This window comes from Fistularia commersonii, chromosome 13, assembly GCF_037954325.1.
Source record: "Fistularia commersonii isolate RoL2024-O1a breed Wild chromosome 13, RoL_Fcom_v1.0, whole genome shotgun sequence".
NCBI classification, from domain to species: domain Eukaryota; kingdom Metazoa; phylum Chordata; class Actinopteri; order Syngnathiformes; family Fistulariidae; genus Fistularia; species Fistularia commersonii.
In genome coordinates, this window is record NC_141296.1 from 14,636,213 (window position 1) to 14,658,924 (window position 22,712).

Genomic DNA, 22,712 nt, shown 5'->3' on the forward strand with positions numbered 1-22,712 from the left:
ACTGAGCCCAACCTCGCCACCAACGGTGTGGTTGGCGCCGTGCACGGCAGCTCCGCGCCATCGCTGTGTAAGTGTGTGAACGGTCCTTGAAAAGCACAGGGTGTGAAAGCATTCTTTAAGCTGAGAGTATTATACTTTTTGTGTGAACTGTCCCCTTTAAACCCCAAACTCGCTCTTTCCCCGACTTAAACCGAGCTCCTCATGTTGCATAAACATGACGGCGGACGATATTAGTCATGCCTCGGCTGCTCCGGGCGAAACGTTTTCAACTCACAAATGATGTAAATTCACTGCAAATGTTTAGCAGATATTCCCGGTATCGAAAACAACATCATTCCCCCAGGCATGGCAATTCCAAAAACAACAGCGAATTGTTGTATATCAATTCATCAAGCTTTATTTACACAGCACCTCTCAAACTAATAAAATCAAATTGCTCAACCGGCGAACTGATGAGAAGCAGGATCCTGGAAGCAGAATTAATGAGCGATTCACAAAACTCAGCGGAAACTCAGCAAAACAGTAAAATGTTAATAAAAGGAAATTAAATAAAACAAGTCAAATCAACTGAATGTTACAAAAAACAAAGCGGAACAGCATGCAATATGTAAAAAAATTAGAAATTAGAAATGGATTTCACTTCAGAAAATACAGAAAGAACGTCTTGCCAGAAAAACGAACAAATACAGTTTGACCTCTGAATTAAAGAAACCTGCAATTTCAGTGTCTGGACAACCTCACGGCCCGACTGAGCAGCTGGTACAAAAACCTGATCCTATATTTAACGAGTCATATGATCACGTGTTAAGTTTTCATGTATAGATGTGTCAGTTACTTTGATGAAGCGGTTTCCCCATAAACACGTCAACATAAACCCCCAACCTCCTATCCTCATGTTAGGACATGACCTTTTGACCTCTCTACCTCTCTTACGCGTCCCTCTGGTTAGCTTTGACCCGTTGCCCTGTGAGACCCTGACCTGCAGAGCTTGAAAAAACATTCGGAGGCTGTTTTCCGAAATACAGTGATCCCTCGCTAGAACGCGGTTTACTTTTCTCGGTTTCGCTACTTCACGGATTTGCATCGTGCATTGTGTTCTGCATTCTGATTGGCTAAAAAGTCACTCCGCTTCTTCTCTACCTGTGCGTCAATAACGTCACAGTTTAATATGTACACGTACATAAAACAGCTTGCCGAATTTACATTACGTATGTGCAAATTCTCTTGCGATTTCGAGTTTCTCTAAAACCCGTAATGTTGACAAAACACTCTGGACCGACCAAAGCCCCTGCGGCAGGGCCCAAAAGGCAGCGGAAGATGCTATCTATCGCAGATAAAGTTAAACTTCTGGACATGCTAAGGGAAGGTAAAAGCTATGCGGCTGTAGGTCGGCATTACGGAATGAATGAATCTTCCGTTCGTTCCATAAAGAAGGAAGAAAAAAACATAAGGACGACAGCAGCAATAAGTTTCGCAGCAGCAATAAGGTCGCGGTGGGCGTTGCTAATCTCGCCATTTTAAGCATTCTGTTAACATTGATGATTAAAATTATTATTTGACAGTACAGTACAGAAGTTATTTGTTGAATAAAACGTTTCTAAAGTACAGTACTTTTATTTGTGAAACAAATGATTGAGCTTGTAAAATTGTTTGTTCTTTCTTTTCACTGTATAGTAGAGTATTTAATTGTATAATAATTGTAAAAAAAAAAATAAAGGTTTCTACTCTACGGATTTTTCCTATCACGGGTTCTTTTTGGAACGTAACCTGCAAAAAACAAGGGTATACTGTAAACGTGGCGCCGTCAGCCCATTGCTTCGTTACAGCCTCCCTCAACCTGCGTTCAAACAGTCGCAGTTTGTCCGATGAACTCCGCGCTTTAAGAATTTTACCCTAAATATTTGCCCGACATGCAAATCGCCTTCTCATTACTGCGGGCCAGAACACACACAACCCCATACACTGCATTAGTGTATGGGGTTGTGTGTGTTCACACTTGCTGAAAAGGGAAAGCCAAGTGATGAGTGCAACTTCGCAATCTGTAGTTAATACGAAGCAGATTCTCGACGGGGGAAGAAAGATTATGGCTCATTTTGATCAAAACAACACACTGGTTTGCTTCCTGTGTGTGGCAGCTGCTGGTTCCCCGTCATAGTTTTATTGTCAAAAACAACAAAAAAAGACATTCCCTAGTCTGTTTTTTTCCCCCCCTAACAGCGATGTTTATCAGGGCTGAATGAGGGCCGATTACAGGAAGGCACCACCGAAAGCACTCGTGACCAGGGTCTATCACAGCAGGTGAAAAAAGGCGCAACCATTGTTTTCACGGACAAAAACGCACAAGCAGCGGGGAATCAACGTCTGGTCCTTGAGGGGGAGGATCCACAGAAGCTACCCTTCACATGTGTTTCCTGTATCTGTGGATGGGACCCCCTGCCTGGGGACAGAAGGTGAAGGTGAGGATGATCGGAGACAATAAACCGTGAGTGCTTTCGGTCAGAGAATCAACCATAAAACATGCGGTAATGGAGTCTCACTCATGTGTTTACGAGTTTTACCGTGAACCCCCTCGACCCCCTCGAGTCCTCGTACGATAAGGTTACATTTGGGGTTACTCACACACCTCATGCTTGATTCCTCTAAACTCTGCCTGTCTGTCTGTAGAAGAAATGTAAATACCGTAACGTCCATGTAACCAGTTAGTAACTGCAACCAGCTGCTATAGTGCTCATTTATGTGTTTACATAGTCCCTCCCACTTTGACCTCAACCTTGACCTCTCATGACCTCCCAAGTCTGTCCTCATATGAGGACGTTTCATTAGGAGTTCCTGACCACTTGGGCTCATGTATTGATACTTTTTGATGTGGTTCTGTTTAGAAACTATACAGTTCTAAGCAGAACAAAAAAGGTTTTGGCACGGTGAAAAGATGGGGAGGAGTCAGAAGGTCAAACAAGGTCCATACAACTGAATTTGGGCATTCAAATGGGTTTGTCTGAGTGTGAGTGAACGCAGCTTATTGTCATTGTTTCAAAAATTCATACACGCAATATTTTGCGTATTTTACAATATTTTGTAATTCAAAATAATACAACCACTAGAATTTTTTTTTTTTTTTTTTTTTTATCAAACAGTATATATTGACAAGAATGGGTTTCTATTTAAAAGGCAGTGAAATCTTTGATTCAAACAGAATGCAGTAAAACAGCTATGCTTCAGTGTACTGCTTCTAAATGTATCATGTATCTGCAATCTTCATGTTTACAGGCATATTTACAAACACAGACACATATACACACATGTCTACATATGCATATACATATACATATACATATACATATACATATGCATATGCATATACATATACATATACATATACATATACATATACATATATACTGTATTGCAAATCATTCTCCTTAAACTAAAAAACATATTCCCTGCATCCTCTACTCTCACATGGTCTGTGATACTTGTTTAAAACTTGAAGAATATTCTTTGTCTTCAATATCACCATATAACTATGATGCAATTATTTTCAAACATGACTTTTTAATCTTTTCTTTTTCAGGTGTAATTTTTCAGGCTTTGCTTGACTTGACCTGATTGCTAGAGTGTTAAATTCAGAATTGTTAAGAATTGGTTTCAGCCCATTTTTCTTTGTTTTAAGAATCTTTTTTTGGAAGTGATTGTAAAATGCTGACCAAAATTCAACAGAAATGAGTCACAATCAGCCAGGAAAAAAATAAAAATAAACAAAAACAAAGAAGAGCTGCAAAGAATTACCCAAAAATCAGTAATCAAATAAAATAGAAAACGAAATTATAAAAAAGGATTTGAGCTAAGAAACATCTGCAATGAAAGAAAATAGAAAGATCAATAAAAAAATGTCTTAAAATATCTTTTATGGTGAACATGTGACTATTTCTCACTATTATTCCTGCCAACATTTTTACTTTTTTTTTTAATTTACGATGTACATTATAATAATAAAAACCAGAAACTGTCTATAACCTCCATCATACCTCTTTTCCACTCCTTCCTCTTCTCTAAAAATTTTAAAAAAGTATGTGATGTGTGAATCCACTATTAATATTAATGAGTTTTATTTATCGTTTTTTTTTCCGTCCATGTCTCCAGTGGTTCCTGTTCCTCCAGCAAAATACTCCTCTCCTCCTCCTCCTCCTCCTCTTCCTCCTCTTCCTCCTAGTCCTCTTTGCAGGGATTGAAGGAAGAGAGAGGAAAATAAAGAACAACCCGCATCATCTGCACTCAATCAGAATAATTATCTCAAGAAACTCAGTGCAGAGGCCTGGAGAGGTGGTTGTGGAGGAAGGGGGAGGCAAGGGGAGCACAGGGGCTATTGGCAATCACCTCCCTGCAGTCATTATTAGTCATCTCTGCCGCGCTGGAAGAGGAGCCGGATGGCTTGGGGAGGTGCCAGTTGAAGCCGGGAGGGAGTCAGACGGACGGAGAGAATCCCCACAGAGTCTCCGACACCCCAGGAGAGCCTGGCTTGGGTGTCCAAAGCACAGCGCGCACACACACACGCACCCAAAAACACAGACGCATCCACCCTAACAACTCCTGCAGGAGGATGAAGTGTTTGCAGTGCTGTCAGGAAGTGTGAAGGCTTCTCATAGTATATTCAGGGAGCCTCTTGTTTTCTTGCCTTCGCAATCAAGCCATTTAACCTTTTAAAGCAGCAGAAAAAAAAAAAAAAAATCACACACATAAAGGAAAAAATAGAAATCCTGATTAGACTCCAGTTCTTGTGAAGTTTTTAATGAATCCTCTGGACAACAAGTCTACAGGGGTCTGGCAGACGTCCTCGGATGAATATCTCTATGTTTTGAGTTTCTGTTTCACCTCCGAGACTCACGCTTGTCTCTGGTCCAGATATAAAAAAAAAATAAAAAAAACTGGCTGTTTTAAAAGATAAAAGAGGCGTCTCCTGAAAAAAAACAGCTTCTAAAGCTTTGCAGACAAATACAAGCATGAATAGATGGATAATGAGGCCCCATTCACATGTCTGCAACTCTGAGTCTGTGAACCCTCTCACCCCGGCCCCCTATAACTCGCCAGTCCTCATATAGGACAATAAGTGGCGCCGGCCAGTTGTGGTGAAAGTAAACTGCGCAAGTTCCTCTAACTGTCAATATTTCGACACACACATCTCACACCTATTCTGGCCAAACCACTTCAGATTCAAGTGCAGAGCTAAAATGACACTAACTCCTTTTGAGGTTTTGAGGTCGTTGACCTGGTATTAGATTTATCTGAAGTTCTTCCGCTGAACTATTGGTTGGTTTTATCATTTAAATAAACCAACTTTGTGCACTTACAAGGCTGCTAAGAGTCTTCAGTGAGCAATATAAAATTTGCAATCTATGCTTGAAACGTCCTCAGAGTAATTGTGCTTCCATGTCAACTGACTGACAGTCCAAACCGAGTCATGTATTTTATGCAGTCGGAGGGGGCAAAGTATTTAGTCTTTGTGTTTCAGTACAATTTCCTTTTTGTATTAAAGGAACCGAAAAAAGAAAATCAACATTCCTGCCCTGCTCACTGACTGATTGAGCATCTGGCTCAAGGCTCGCAGGCGTGTCACCTCTTGAGAGACGAACGCACAGGAGCCATTGCGTGGCGACCGCTCGATCTGTTTTAACCGCGGGACTTGATTGACGTCTTGGGAGGCCTTAGCGACCGCCGCCTGCTTTAAAATGACAAATAATTGGCTGAACGTTGTAAATGATAAATGGCAAATATTAGACAGTCGCAGAGCCCTGCTGGGAATAAAACCGTCAATCACCTTAAGCGGGTCAGCTGACAATTTATCAATCTGTTTTTTTTTCCACCGGCATATATTTCATCGCCTCCATTATAAATTCATCGCTTTCAGAATTCCTGTTGGATGATTTTTATAACTTCCACCCTTGAGGGCCTTCGACTCCAAACGATGAAATGGCTTTTTTGTTCTCCGAGAGAGGAACGATGGGCGGAAGGCAACAGGAAATAATGAGACGCAGCACACTTTTCTACCCAGTAAATACTCGCCGTGAAATCGGTGGAATGACTCGATCTGAAACAGCCATCCTTTTTGATTCATATCAGCCATGCCTTACAGCTTCATTTTGGTGACTCACTCATTGCAGATTTCTAAACATATGAATAGTATGTCAGTCTGGTTTTGGTCAGTGTCTTAGCTATGCGGTGAACATCCGCATCTGTAGCTCAACATGATATTTTTATGGAAACACAACCAAATAGTGCTCCACATATTTCTGAAACTGGAGAGATTATCAAATTATCGTATTTTCCGCACTATAAGGCGCACCAAAAAAGCCTTTCATCTTCTCAAAAACCAACAGTGCGCCTTATAATGCAGTGCGCCTTATATATGGATCAATATTGAGCCGCAAGAGGTCTTTCAACTACGGGAAGCAGCTGACGACTCCATTTTCTCCGGTAGAAGATGTGGCGCGCGGTGCATGCTGGGATATATGACTGCGTTAAGCGTCCATTTCCATTTCCATTTCTGTGTGTGTTTGTGTGCATGCATGTGTGTGTGTGTGTGCGTGTGCACGCCTGTCGCCAAAGTAGCGGCGGTAAAAACGGTAAAGGGGAATTCCAGTCCCACACCACTTGTGTGTGTATAAAGATCCCAAAACGGCACCTTTCAAGAGACACGCTTACGGCGCAGAGTTTAAACTCAAGGCGATCAATCACACAGTAGAACTCGGGAATAGAGCAGCAGCAAGAGAATTCAACATTAATAAATCAATGGTACGGAAGTGGAGGAAGCGACAAGATGACCTGCGGCGAGTAAAGAAGACTTAACAGAGTTTCCAAGGGAACAAGGCAAGATGGCCACAGTTGGAGGACAAACTTGAACAGTGGGTTGTTGAACAGAGTGCAGCAAGGAGAAGCGTCACTACAGTCACTGTTCCAATGAAGGCAACAGCGCTAGCTAGCGACATGAACATCAATTAATTTAGAGGCGCACATTCTTGGTGCTTTCGTTTTATGAAACGCTTTGAACTGTGACAAATGGAGTTGGAAATACATTGTTTTCAACAAAGGCGGCACAAATACCGGTAAGAGCTACCAGTACGTACGGCACCTTACTGTGAATGCACTAACTTCTTTTTCGGAGTGAGCGGAGTTGTCAGAATGTTGTTTTTTATTCTATTAATGAAGTTTGACTGACTTATCTGACTGTTTTGTTGACTTTCCCTTTAGCACAGCTCCATTTAGTGGATGCATTACGCAACCCCAGCCACTACTGTAACTTCTCATCTATGCGCCTTATAATGCGGTGCGCCTTATTTATGAAATTTTTTTAAAAATAGGCCATTCGTTGAGGGTGCGCCTTATAATCTGGTGCGGAAAATACGGTAGTTGTTATTGAGTCAAAGGTTGGAATTTCCTGCTAAAAACGATTATTCATTATATACCACTTATCCAACAACGACGGGTCAAAGAGATGCTGGAGCCTATCCCAGCTTTCCTTGGGCGAGAGGCAGGGTTCACACTGGACCAGTCGCCGGTCAATCGCATGGCAACGTGCAAAGAGAAAGAACCATTCACGCTCTCATTTACACGATTCAGAATTTTTTTCAATGAGCTCTCCTTGTGTTTTTGGACTGTGGGAGGACTGGAGAAGTCACACAGACATGGGGAGAACCTGCAAAGGAACCTGTGCGAGTCGAACCGAGGTCCCGCTTGCTGTGGGGAAGCCCTAAACACTGGGCAACCGTGCTGCCCTTAGATTAGTTTTATGATTTTCAATACGATTTGTACATTTTTGCCATTTTTAATTTAGCAATCAGAGACACGACTGCGAAGTGGCAAGTGCTTTCACCTCAAGGCAAGAACCTTTCTGGTCCAAATCTGACAGGGGATCTCTCTGCGTCGAATTTGCATGTTCTTCCCCATGTTTCTGTGGGTTTCCTTTGTGTTCTCCAGTTTGGTTAAAGTTAATTTGATCGACTGACTTAAGGTCCAGGGTGAACCCCACTTCTTGCCCAGTGATGCTCCTCACACAGAGTTGAACTGCTTACATTGTGATCATCATAAAGTTAATAAACAGTATAGCGTTCCATCGCTTCTGATCACCGAGGGTCTCCTGAGACAGAGTTCAGTGTTTCAGCCGTGGAGATGTCTGTCTTTTCTGTACTATGGGGAACGTGAAAAAATAAAAAGAAAAAGAAAAAAAATAACTCCGCTGTGGCATCTCTTTCCAGAAATCACAACTCACTTTCTTAAGACAATTTGCAAAACTTGTTATGATTTTTTTTGAAAGAGAAGAAAAATCACAATCCGTTTTTTTTTTTTAACCGAAACTGGAAAAGGCGAATGATATAATAAACCGTTGTAAAATGATTTCTATTCCCTTATATTTAAATATTTACAAGGGTGTCATGATTCTGAGGTCGGACCTGCACACCAACACAAGACTCTGCACCAAAACAGAGAGAGTTAAAAAAAAAAAGAAGTTTATTCAGGGTCCAGCAGCAGATTGACAGTTACACAAAAACAGGTTAGGGCAGGAACAGGAGGCCAGGCGGGGGTGTTTGGGCATCCTCCGACGGGGATGCTCTCTCCAGGCACCAAACGAATCCTGGTCAATGGCCCTGCAGAGAGAGGGAAAAACAGAACAGGAAAATACAGTCCCAGGCTCAGGGTAAAGACAGCGCGAAATCGAGGACACAGACGGAGAGATCGCGAGGATGCTCCCCCATACAGACTCAAGGGAGACAGCAAAAAAACCACAACATCCCCGAACAAACTCAGAACAGGAGAAGTGAAAGAGGGTACAGGAAAAATGAAGGCAGAGAGGGAGAGACTAACAGTGGCATGAGTGTGCGAGAGACAGAGGGTGTGAGTACGAATATGTAAGTAGCGCCAGGAAGGATATGTAAGAAGATGACCCGGCAACCAGTGAGACTGAGGCTCTCGCCTTTAACTCCTCACTGATTGTCAGTAATCTGCAGCAGCTGTACGTTCCTGAACAAACGCACAGCTGTTAGCCAATCCCTGACAAAGTGTTTTTGATTTTTTTTTTTTTTTTTTTTGTAATTTCCTGTTCACAGCATTTTTTCCTCTTCCTTAGGTTCTTTATTTATTAACTTGTAGTTCTGAGTGTGTCCACCAGGGGTGTTAGTGAGCGTGCCACACGAACCAGCACAAATGATCCCTATATAACCATATATTGCCTGATATGGTTAATGATCTGCAACCTGCAGCTGAAGATCGATGAAAAAACCCAATTATCCCACGTTATTTTGCCCTCTTCTGCTCTTTCATATCACTGCCATTTTATCTTACTTTTAACTTTGACCCAGGCCTTTTTTTTGGCATCGCCTTTCAATGTTAAAAATGAAAAAAAAATGAGAGGTTATTGGCTCGCAGTGGCGAACCAGTCTCGATGATGGATGAGCCAATAAGTGCTGTGGGGCGGATAGACAGCTTTCTCTCTATCTTTTAGAAAGACGGAACGATATTAAAACACAGACTGAAACTCTTTACATCTGCAGAGCCTTTAAATATATTTAATATGACTAACTCTGGCATCAGACGAAAGCGACCACACTTTCTGACTGATCACTTGAAAAATAATGTATCAGAAAGCATGCATGCGTGTACATGTGTGCACACATGTACGTGTGCATGTGTGTGTGGGGTGCCCCTCCTTAGAAAACTTGATTTTTACCATAAGGAGCGTCGAAAGAGAGGGTCCAAGATGTTGTTTCGAAAACCTAAAATTGATTTTGGTGGTGGTGCAGTGGTTAGCACTTTGGCCTTAAAGCACGAAGGACCACAGGGACCTTTCTGTGTGGTGTTTGCATGTTCCCAATGGGTTTCCTTACACTGCACAAAAGTAAGCAAAATTTATTTGTAAAAAAAATGTGTAAAATTGCCCAGATGTGCAAATGAGAGAGTGAATGGTTGTCTGGCTGTGTATGTGTCAATCAGTCCAGCAGGTATCTCAACCAATGGCTGCTGGGATAGTTCCAGCATCCCCAAGATGTAGACAATGGATGGATGAAAATTGATTTTCTTTAATGAGGAAGGGAGCTACTCCAACAAGTAGTAAAATAAAAATGTTATATTTAAAATTTGAAAAAAAAAAAACTTAATAGCCAATGCCAGGTTTGAAACTCTATGAATTCATTTCTGGCATATTGTGTTCATTTTTCCTAGTTATGAGAAAATGGCACCTGCAAACTGGTATAAAAAAAACATGAAATAATAAAATTAATCAATAAAAAGGGGCGAAAAACAGCTGAGAATAAGCTCAAGAAAAGACCTGAAAGAAACTTAAAATAAACCTGCAATGGTCATTTTCAGATTTAGAAAATCAAAGGATTTTTTTTTTGTAACAAATCCATTTGATTTTAGTTAATTTGCTCACATAGTGAGAACAGTTACCTGGGAACCGAAAAGTCCCAGTTTGATTCTCACGAGTGCCTGCAAGCCTGTCTACGTGTTACTGAGCAAGACAGTGCTGATCCTTGTTCATTCATGATGGTTTAAATGCAGAGAAGAATTGGATAAAGTATCATTCATTCATTATTGTGGAAAAATCTGCATAAAAAATGTTGATAAATCTACTTAACAGTCCCCCATGTAAACACACACTAAAATACACAGCAATAAGAGAAATCTGCTTGAAATCATATAAGTCTCTTGAATAGTAAGGAACAAAATCAAGAGAGGATCATGAAAGTATTTGATATTTGACCAAAACAGTCCCCCTAAAATTGCAAATAAATAAATAATGTGGAAATTCCAATAGATTTGTTTTTAAAACGCTCAATAGACAGCCAAGATATTCATTGATGTTGATTGTTGATAAATACTTTGTTTCAGTTTGTCCTGATGTGAACGAGCGTTTCTTTTTCTTGGAATCGTTTTTATAATTACAACTATTTTTTTCTCTTTTTTAATTCCCTTCCTCTCCACCGGTGTTTTTTTTTCTCTCTCCTGTCTCATCTGTTCTTCATATCCTATCAGTAAACTATGAAAAAAAAAAAACTTGGTCATGAGTCTCACAGAATATCCCATATTTCATTCCAGTAGTTTGTATATCATCCTATCTTATCTGATCCAAACACTGGAAAATTGAAAAAAAAAAACGGATATTAATAGTACTTATTACAAATAAGGCGATTTGAGACTAAGTTTCTGTAACTTCTTGTCACTTTAGTCTCAGTGCCATCTAGAGGCTAGGAGGTGTTGTATCAATGCCCCCCCATCACACCCATCCAATCCCATTATTTAACAGATACTGGGGTTGTCATTGCTAAAACACACACCAGACAGCCAGAATAAAAGTGTTGAATGACAGTGGTGCCCAGGAGGAGGCTGGAGGCAGGGGGTTGGGGTTTATATTAAAAAAGAAAAGGAGAAAAAGTTCTGGCAGCCCGCTGAGGAGTGGCAGATGAGTTATTTGCTCCGTATTTTGGCCGTCTACGATTTCATCCCCATGAACCGTGCATTTGTGTGTGTAATCCAGAGATTTTTTTCCAGCGCAAGCCAGTCACATTCAAAGATAAATTCCAACAGCTCTATAGAAAATAGAAATGTGAAAGTTCCTGACGAATGGAGGGGGGCCGGAAGAAACTGCTTTGGCTCTCGGTTTGAGTCATTTAAAGTGACCCTGGTTTTTGTTTTTCTGACAGGCTGAATGAATAACTACCACCCCCCCAAAAGCCAGCACTACTGCATATCTAAAGGGCGGATGCAAATTATTGGATTCTACAGGCAAATGCAGGATTACTGTCCTTTGTTTTTTGTTTGTTTGTTTGTACTTTGTTCCCCAAGACAGTCAGAATAAGCTTCATGTCAAAAGTTTTAGGACAAACTGTCAATGTTAATCATGTAAGACCCTTTTGAGGATCTCCTTTAAAGAGATTTTGTGGTTTAGCCATTGATTGTATAAAGGCATTCATGTAATCTTTTAAGAGACACAAACATTGATGAGACTCAAGTATCAAACTACGGCAAAAGCCCTGGCCGGACGACAAATTCCTCTTGGGGTTGGCAGCCATGCCCAGATGAATATTAGATCTACTTTTTTTTTCTTCTTTTTTGAAACGTCTTCAATTTCAGGCCCTAAAAACGAGTTCCAGACGTTTGTACAAACACAAGAGGACGCCCTAAAAGCATAGGTTTGTGTCAAGATAAAGTCGAGGCACTTCCTGGCTTCGTCTGCAGAGGGAAACACAACAGCTGGACTCAACTGACTGAAAAAAAAAAAAACAGACTTGACACGTCTTTCTGTCCTCCCTGATATGTTGCTACAACTGTAATGACTGAGATACAAGTTCTTAGCTTTCCCTGGTTTAAAATCAGTTGCTGACTTGCAAATCACCTTGGAAACAGGCCTGACTTAGCCCTCATCAACTAATCAGTGGGTTTGATTTGCTTGTTTTTAATATTCTTATTTTATCTCATTTTTTTCTTTAATTGAGTCTTGGTTCAATACTGGTATCGGTCATCTTCAAATACTGGCCCACCTTAGCCTGGACGGATGATACAATCTGAAACTTTAGGCAAGACACCAACGTGTCTGAAATCAAATTGGATGGAAAATCAATCAATGTCGTCGACATGTCTCTTTCTCTAGAGCGGGGGTGTCAAACTCATTTTAATTGAGGGCCACATTACCATAATAGTTGCCCTCAAGGAGCCACATGTAACACTTACAGTGTAAATGTAACTAAATGTCATCAAATGTAACGTAAAATAAATGTAACTACTCCTTAATGTTAGATAACTCTGAATTTATTACTCATTCAAATCCAAAATGTTACATATGCATTTGCATAGATGTAAAAAATATGTGTACTAGTTGCTCTGTTACAACATAAATCTTTTTATGTTGTCAGGTGAAGAAACCCTCATTACGCCATCAAAGCATGGCTTTTAATTCTTGGATAATTTGTTGCTCCTTAAAGTACAAACATGTAGTCGCCTTCCCACCTTTCTTGAAACAGTCCTCCATAAGCATCAACTTTCCTCTTCCTGGACATTTAGGGATCATTTGTAAATCTCAATTCCACATGTTGAAAATCGCATTGACGTGGATGCGCTGTGCTATCATGACGGGATGCCGTCACTTTGCGAGTATCAGCATGAATTGAGGGAAATGTCCTTTATGGTCAATGCACGAGTTTGACTTATTTATTTTAAGGCAATCACACCTTAGAAGGCATCATAAAATTATGTGACGGGCCACATTTGGCCCGCGGTCTTGAGTTTGACGTATGTGCTCTGGAGGCTAAGCTAAGCAAAGCTAGGCTAGCAGTCAAGCCGAAGACAGATTCTCAAAGTGCCCTGTTACAAAAAGGCTTCCGACGGCAACGCCCCTCTCAAAGGGAAGCATTAACGGCACAAACTGTTATGACAAATACCAGAAATGGACTTGCGGCAGTTATAGAACATGTCATCAGGATACACTGCATACAATAAGTCTGATTTCTGACATCCCTATTTCCGGCTAGTTGGCGTAGAGACTAAAATAACGTTCCCGCATATGTGGTTTTTTTTTGTTGTTGTTGTTAGTGAGAATGTAACACATTTACTTTCATTTACTTACTTGCCATTCATCGCCTACTCTCGGTTTTCTGTCCAGATTTATTCGGTTTTTTTTTTATTATTTCTAGATTTCTCTGTCTTACTGAGATTTTGCCAGGATAACTCGTGAGAAAAACAATTTCTAGGTTTAACTGAGACTCCATTAATCTGAGAAAATGGACACCAAGAAATTACTTGAGTTGATTTGTTTATTTTTAATGTTTTTAGTCATTTTATTTATATTTTTGACTTCTTCATAATTATCATTTTACTTGTTATTTACTTATTATTTTACTTTGAAGAGTAAACTTTCTCAAAGTAAAGCCTCTCATTGAAAATCTGGCTTGAAGAATGCCTAGAGATGTTTCTGGTTGAACTTTTATAATCAAGAAGATATTTGATATTTATTAGAATAATGATGTTAAAACCTCTCTGTTGTTTTATTGTCGTAGCCAATTGAAGGGGTCAGCAAAGGTAGCATAAATGGGGCATAAATGCCAAGGGGATTTATCTATTGGGTTTATTTGTTTTCATGTCCCAGTCGAACCCTGCCAGGAAATTAACTTAACTGTTTTCTCAATCGTGGGAGAAACATTTTGGCTAAAGTGACAAACATATGGCTGAATATCAGGAAGAAATTTCATGAAAGTCGAGCCATAAAATGCTGAGAAAATATTGGCAAGAAATGTTAAATTTTCACATGAAGTTACTGAAACATTTGGCAAGATTTTACCCAGAAATAATCATTTGGCCATCAGCCTATTCATTCCAATATTTAATCATTCAATTGAAATGCAGAGCAACATAATATCCCTCTGTAAATGTCCTCAATATTCAAAAAAAAAAAAGTATTTCAAAAGTAAAAGCTGCCAGTTTTTTTTCTTCATAAAATGTGTGACACGATCATTCTTGGCAGATCTAATCAAATGAACTTCTGACGCACTTGAGTCAACACAAAGTTTAAAAGAGGCATCTTATTTTGAAATGCACTGGGCCTGTGACATCACCGTCCTCCCACAGCCTTCCAGAAGGCCTGGGCACAGCCAGCATTTCAGAATTCTCTAAAACACCAGGCTTTCCATGTTAACACACCGACTACGACGACAGTGATGAAACTCCAACGCTACCTGGTCCGGGAGCTCCTCGTAGGAGGAATCCGACTCTTCCCGCTGAGCCTCCGCCTCCCATCTTGCCTCGGCCTCCGCATCCCATGAGGCCGCACTGTTTGAAAAGAGACGCACTGTAAGTAGAGAGTGAACTTTTCTCCTGTCGCCAGTGGGAAAATTGCCTAAAGCATCCCAGAACCACTGGCAGGAGACAGAATGTCGCAGCCTCTCAATATCGAGGTATGAAAAGCTTTCGTTTTAGGGTTTTTCTTTTAGACAGCTCGATGAGGTGCTGTTTTCCGTGCACGACATCTCTGTTGTTGGGTAACTGTTTCCTGATGGGGTCTCTCAGAGTGTCCTGTCAGTCCCAGCGTGTTTGTTGTGACAACCACATGTGCTTCTTTCTGCAACTCCACTTTAAAAGACAACTGGAAACAGGCAGGGATAAATATTTACTTCTGTCGAGACGCGTGTGTGTGTGTGTGCGCGCCTGAACCACTGCGTGTTCAATGTACACATTTGCATTAATTGTACAGTTAATTCCTATTTTTGTTTTTACGGGTCTCCTCAGGATATTGTTTCTCTCCAAAAGCTGTGACTTTCAAAACATGATGGTTTTATCGTAAATCAAAGGGGAATTGAAGATGAATTGATAATTGTCATGTGAGGTTGTGTTTTTTTCGAGCAAATCAGTAAGAAATACAATTTAAAAAACTGTTTTGAATTCCACACATGATAACATTGTGCGTTTTAAATTATTTAGTCTTTGGTTCTGTGTGTTTTTATGTTCTTTACACCCTCAAAAGACAAACCTTTCCCTGTAAAATATAATTTATGAATATAATATATATAATTACATTACCTTTACTACAGGGTCTCTACCTATTAGTAATTAATTCTTTCATAAAAATTGTTTTTGAACAATTAGCATATAATTACCTTCCTTTTTTTTAAGTAAGCAGAGAGAAAAAACTTATATCTATTTTGTGGAATCATTTCCCAATTATAAATATCTAATAATTAAATTAAATTAATTTAATTAATGATTAAAAGGTCCTGTGTTGTTGTTTTTTTTTATTTGTTTCAACATATTAGGAATTGCAGGAGATCCTGATCCTGTGTTAAAGTTAAAGTTAAATTCTTAAAGTTTTGACAGGACATCAATTATTTACATTGCACTAACAAAAATTTAGTTTCAAGCCTCAAAGATGGGGTTTAAAAAAAATATATATATATATACTCGCTGGATTTTTAAAAATAACTTTCACTTGTCGTACCACTTTGTGCCCTGCAGGGCGCAAACATGAGCGAGCGGCCTGGTCTTTAGCTCCTCCACGTTCGTCTCCAGCTCGCTGACCCTCCGCAGCAGAGCTTCTCTCTCCTCCATCAGGGCACCTTTGAATCTGTAGAAACACAGCCGGGCCACTTATATTTGCAAATATTTAAAAACTCCTAGACATTCAACAGGAAATTAAAGATGAAATCAGTAACATCAGTGGCTTGGCTCAGTTTCATGCTGTGGCAACGGGCGGGGCTCCATCCCTGGCACGAGCGGTTCCGCGTGTCGCTGACAAGTCGAAGTGCCTGCCTTTTAAAAACTCTTAATCCCAATCTGGGCGAAATCCTGTGTGGAAATAGAGCAAATGAAAAACGGACTTCCAGAGGCGTCTGGAAGCCGCGGGGCAGTTGATCGCAGCCCAGGGAGAAGGCTCCCTTTTGGATGTTGGTCACACTCGAAGTAGGACGATGTGTTTATTTATTCATAATTTAGACTTTTGATAATATTGTAATTTCATTGGTTAAGCTTAATACTTTTTTTATTAAAAAAAAAAAATGACACCAACCATAACCTGGATGAAGAAAACAGTCACAGAGACTCAAAGATTTTGTTCAGATCAATCAGATTTCCATTATTTCACTCTCTTCATTTTAATTTGCTTAATGACAACCGGGTATCTGACAGTGTGCCCTTCCAGGACAATTTGACTGGAGCTGAAATGGTTGAGTGACTAATGCTTGGGTTGGGGAAAAGGGGGTCTCACTTCTTGACGCAGCACATCCAGGCTCTCTGCTGCTCCCCCAGCCACTCACACTGCTGCGCCGTCTCCCTCAGCTTCCTCAGGCTACCCTCGTTCTCCCGCCTCAGCATCCCCACCTCCAAAGACAGACAAACACAAGTTGTCTTCAACCACCTGTCGGAACCCGACCCAGAAATAACATAAACCCAACCTCTAAAACTTTAACTTTGCCTTTCGGCTTTTCACTTCAGGGGGTCGACACAGCAAGTTAACCTTCTCCTTCTAACCATCTAACCCTGTTCTCTGTATCCTCTTCTCTCACACCAACTAACTTCATGTCCTCTTTCACTACGTCCATAAATCTTCTCTACACCTGGAGCCTGGTAGCTCCAATTCCACCATGCCAATATATTTACTATAGAAAACTGAATCTTTAGTTCCCTGATAATAGAAAAAAAAACACATGACTGTTGCATGCAATGTGCCTCTACTGCATCTGTTTCAAAGAACATTCATTTTGATGTTTTCAAAGCGGATTCGTCATTAATGGACAAATTCACCAAAGAAAACGATGCCTGGTGATTTTTGGATTCTTCTTTTTCCCAAAATCTATGATTCATGCAAACAGCTGCTATTCACTGATTTACAGGGAAAGCCGCTTTGGTATTTCAGTCATTTCTTGCAGATTGGCAGGGTATTTCGTTGCAGTGCCCTGAGCCCACTCTACCTCAGACCAATGCGCAACGGACAAGTCTGGGTAGCCAGCCATTAGACGGACAGCTCAACAAATTGGCCGGAAAGGTAGCGGAATATCAGCCCAATCCAGACAAGCAATACACACACTCACGTATACAGCCTGAAGGCTAGCAAAATCTGAACAAGTGTGCCCTGCACACTAGATAGCCTTTGAAATCTGCAGCAAAAAAAGACCCTTGAGATTTTCTTATTTCACAAAGTAATTGAATTATTTCACAACAAGCAGCATTTATAGTTTTCAACTAGCACACCAGCACATTGGTGAAATGAAGCCACAGACTATGTAAGTTTATGTGTGTGCATGTGTGTGTGTGTGCATTTGTGCATATGTGTGTGTGTGTGTGTGTGTGTGTGTGTGTGTGTGTGTGTGTGTGTGTGTGTCAGGAGGCCTGTATCTCATTACCTCTGCAAGAACTGGCTACAAGCTGGAGAAATCACTGTCCTACATCCAAACTAAGACCATTAAAACACCATTAAGTTTCTATTTGCGCTTGTGGTCGCAAGTAATGTTGAACAAATCTGACATCTAGTGGACAAAAGGTGAAAATACAGGTAATGAAAAGTGACCAGGTCACCCATTGGAAAATGACAAATTAATTGATAGTTATTTTGTTTGTCTGTGTCTATGCCTACAACATTGTAGATTCAAATGTATTCATAATTTGAAAAATATAATTTATATGATCATAATAGTCGCATAAAGCTCACAACAATTGTGAATGAAAAATTGGATATTTGAAAAGAAACTTACATTTTAATGGAAAATCACTGTTAAACTATCAAAAAAAAAAAAAAATCAAAAAATAGTGAAAGAATACTTGGGGACATAGAAGAACATTATGATCATTGAAGGACCTCTGTGATACTCAGTTGGTTAAAGAAAACAAGAAAATATCGGGCTGCATATTATTCATAGGTTTTCAAGTCAATGTTAAATCTATGTGCATCACTTCTCTGTAATAAGCCTTGCGCAAATCCTCCAGCTCCTCTCTCAGTTCCCTGTTGACATCTTGTAGTTCTTCCAGATCCGCTGCTTTGCTGTCAGGGACAAGTCAAGGAAAACAGCAAGACATCGCCATTTAAAAATAACCTGCACTGGGAGAAATTTTGCTTTGTGATGATGTTGAGCTCCCTTTGTGAAGTTACTGTCCCACAAATCATTCTTTTTTTTTATGACTAATCAATAAAATTTGACTTTCACTTTAAAAATGAGATATGTGGCTAAATTATAGATTACAGCCTATTTATATCATGTCTAAATTGATATTTTGAAAACCAGTGATGAAGGATCAGACCTCAGGTCATGAAAAGCTTTCTCATTATAAGTCCTCTGGAAAAATGTGTTTCTGTGGCTCAGTAACATTCTAATCTGACATAAATAATCATTCAATTCAATAATTCATTATTTGTTTTTAATAACTCGGAATATTCAAATTCACTGGACTAGGAGGAGGAGAGGCCCACCTGTGCAGCTCCACCTGAAGGCTCTCTGCCACAGCTGCTCTGTGCAGAGCCTCAGCATGCAGCTCCTCCACCAGGCCCTGCAGCCTCTCCTCAGAGCTCTGCAGGCACAGCAACTCTGAGCAGACCTGCCGCAGCAGCTCTTCCTCCCAGGCACTCTCCTCCACAAGTAGGCCCAACCGCTGCTGCAGGATGTCCACCAAGTCCTGCAGGGAGAAAAAAAGTTTGTCTCTCAAAGATGGAAATGCTTCTCCGATGTTCTTACCAGTGGTGGGGCGTCAGGGCCTGCAAGGCCTTTTCTGCTGGCCTAGAACAATATCTGAATCACAGATGTTATATATATATATATATGTATATGTCATCCATGAATACTTATTAAAGTATTTAATACTTATTTAATACTTGTTAAATAATACATAATACTTATGGTCTGTTCACCTCCTTTCATAGCTTTTCCCCTGTTTGTCCCGCTTCAAGACATGCATTTTCATATTAAAGCATTTAACCAATCACATTCCAACCATCATCTGTTGCCAGGCAGGGTCAAAGTCAAAGTAATCTGCCTGGGGGGGTCTGCACAATCATTTCTGCTAACCCTTTTCACAAAAAAATAAGTGTTCATGAAGCTGTTGCTTCAACCAATCTGATTTTGAGTTGGCGACATCAAAGCCTTCTAGCAGGCTACAGCAACGTCAGCGTATTCACACGCTCTGATTGGATAGTCAGAGAGAGGACTAGTGTACTAGCGAAGAGAAGCGTACTGGCGAGCTGCCAATAGAAATATAGTTGTGTTAGTTTACTACCAGTTTTGTCAACCCACAGTGGTTGCAGGAAGAGAAGAAACTGATTTAGTCGCTAATATATTGTTAAAGCCATTTTCTAAGTGGAGTTTTGAAGAAAAGCTGGACATAGTAAAGAAAGGTCGGGCAACTCCTAAGCTAGCGAACCTATCACAACCAGGAAAAGGATTTGTCCCACATTTTCAAGCCATGAGTTATGACCGGTAGCCCTGGCTCACAGGCTCCGAGGTACACTGCAAATTGTATTGCTTGGAGTGCTTGGAGCTGATGCGCATGGATAATCTGTGCGACAGAATAATTTAACTCTTCTTGAGGAAAGAAAGGAGGATGAATTTGTCTACATAATGATCAGAATTTCTGGTGAGTCAAATGCTGCAATTTTCCTCAATAATACTGCAAGTTTATAAGGTTATTATGGGTGCTTTTTATGTGTCGCAGCTGTTTGATATAAAGGCATTTATTGTGGCTACACGAGTTATCTATCTGCGATGCACCTCTCTTTATACTGCATAATAAGATGACTTGTTATAGCCATAAACTATTTATTGGCGGGTGGATTGATTCGGAGCACTACTGAAGGCCCTGGTGTAAAATGCACGAGCCACCACTGGTTCTTACTGTACTTCAGCGTCAATGTCTTGTACAAGTCATTTGATCTAAGACGCGCAGAAAAGGTAAGGAGCGCGGGGGCAAATCTGAATCTGAAGGTGTATGAAATCTTTGCACAGGCTAAAAAGAGCTAATCATGTGATTGTAAGGCCTGAAATTTGGTCTTGTTGAAATAAGTTAAAAATACTTGGTTTTTGTAGGAGCCATTTAGCAAAGTAATTAAGTCTAGTCAGTTACCACCAGTGGCTGTGTCGGAGATGATGGAGATACAAGCTAAGCGAAGCTAGCCAGGCCACACAGCTGTGCAAATCAATTAGCATCAGCTTTGAGGGACAGTGACGTGGATTAGTGAGAGCTAAGCTAGCCGACATCGTCGATTAGCTAGTTGCAAGTCCAATTACAAAGGGCTAGCAGTTTCAAGTTTGAGGGAGTGCAATTACTCACTTTTCTGGGGATTTTTGTAAGAATATCATTGAGAGGAAAATTATGTGGAGTCAGGTTTGTTTGGGAGCGAAGCCACTGTCCGTTGCTGTGAAGCCTGCTAGCTTGCCAAGCTAAGTGGTTAAACAGCCACTTAGCCAGCCCCGGGTACAGGGCTTGGTGGCGAGCACCCGGTGGCCAGGACTTCACCCATGGGGCTCGGTCAAGCACAGCCCGAAGGAACGACATGGGTCCCTCTTCCCATGGGCTCAGCAACCACAGGAAGGGCCAAAGGGGGCACAGTGTGAGCCGGGCGGAAGCTGGATCGGGGGACCTTGGCAGTCCAATCCTCGGCCGCAGAAGCTGGCTCTTGGAACATGGAATGTCACTTCTCTGGTGGGGAAGGAGACCGAGCTGGTGCGCGAGGCTGAGAGATTCTGACTAGATATAGTTGGACTCACCATGACGCACAGGACCATGACGCCATGGAACCAGGCCTCTCGAGAGGGGCTGGTTCCAGACCCCAAGATCTCAAGCCGAGTACTGTTTTGTTATTGGACTTCTGTGCTCATCACAGATTGTCCATAACAAACACCAAGTTCAGGCTTACAGGTGTCCATATGTGCACTTGGCACCAACACACCTTAGGCCACAGTTCTTTGATCAACCTTGTGGTCGAATCATTGGACTTGTGGCCGCATGTCCCGGACGCTCAGGTGGAGAGGCAATGGCCTGGGAACACCTCGATCCCCCCCCAGAGGAGCTGGAACATGTGGCGCAGGAGAGGGAGGTCTGGGCCTCACTGCACCAGCTGCTGCGACCCGACTCTGAATATGCAGGGGAAGATAGATGGATGGATGGATGGATGGATGGATGGATGGATGGATGGATGGATGGATGGATGTTTTTTTATTGTTATTCTTCTGCTACCTGTGTTCACCTGTTGCTGGTGGATGGTGCTGAGCAGCTGGTCCTGGTGGACCCGGAGCCCGTGGCTAGTTTGTTCCTGGAGAAGGAGCTGAGACGTCACTGAGAGCAGCTCCTCTTGATGCCTCTTCTCCTGTTCTCGGAACAGCAGAACCTCCCTCTCCAGTGTGGCTGCAACAGGACAGTAGTTAGGACAGGTGGAAAATGCTGCACGTGGAGTTTTTGAAAGACCTTCCTCTCGAGGAGTAAATAAGTCAACATGAATAAATTTGTTTGAGTGTTTGCTTCAATTCCAATGTCCAATCCTGGAAAGACTTTGATATCTTGAAAGCTTGAAAAAATATTGGGTGAATAATTTTGAATGGGCTCATATTCATTACATAAACATGAAGTGAAAGCAAAAGAATAAGATAGATTTTAATATGTTGATAAGACTAGAATTCTGTGAGGAAATAAAATTAAAGTGACAGGTGAAAAAAGGGGGGGCATTGAAATATAAAATTAGACCCAAGAGGAGACGATGAAGTCTCTTTTTCTCTAAAGCAGGAGAATTTCAGACTGTTAATGAAAGAGAAGGTTGTATTTCAAAAATCTCCTGTCATCTGGATTAACACGAAGCTCAGGGTGTAAAATGTCAATGTGTAACTTCATTCTCAAGGCTCAAAGTCTGAGTCGGGTTTGCTTACCGTTGTCGTGAGCCAGGCGGGCACACTTTGCCGTCAGATACTGGATCCGACCGCATTCTTCGTCCCTCTGCGGCTGGAAAAACCTCCTCATCCTCCCGTGTCTTGGACCTGCTCGGCCGCCTCCCCAACACCCAACCCCCACAGCCGTCCTCCAGGCAGACTGGGTGTGTTCAGCGTGGCAGGACAATGTTTAACTCTCTCCCTGCACGTGCCTTTCCAAAGACGACGTGCACGTGGGAGCGCACCTTGCGGCAGCGCAGGTTTAATCTGATGTTTCCACAACAAAAAAGATGAGGCAGGCCTGCCAGCTCAGGCCTGGCGTGTTTTGTTGGCCCTCTTGCTGGC

The 22,712-nt window shown here is 41.3% G+C and overlaps 1 protein-coding gene across 1 annotated transcript; it reads right to left on the reverse strand.

Moving 5' to 3' along the window:
- Nucleotides 1-8,506: 8,506 nt before the first annotated feature.
- LOC147227968 (uncharacterized) lies at nucleotides 8,507-22,480 on the reverse strand. The gene is made up of 8 exons (XM_086158604.1): nucleotides 22,368-22,480; nucleotides 21,695-21,852; nucleotides 18,929-19,131; nucleotides 18,415-18,502; nucleotides 16,733-16,845; nucleotides 15,968-16,093; nucleotides 14,712-14,805; nucleotides 8,507-8,636 (listed from the first exon to the last, which is right to left on the reverse strand). The coding sequence occupies exons 1-8, from the start codon at nucleotides 22,456-22,458 to the stop codon at nucleotides 8,628-8,630; spliced, it is 882 nt and encodes a 293-aa protein (XP_086014730.1). The 5' UTR covers nucleotides 22,459-22,480; the 3' UTR covers nucleotides 8,507-8,627.
- Between the last annotated feature and the right edge of the window lie 232 nt (nucleotides 22,481-22,712).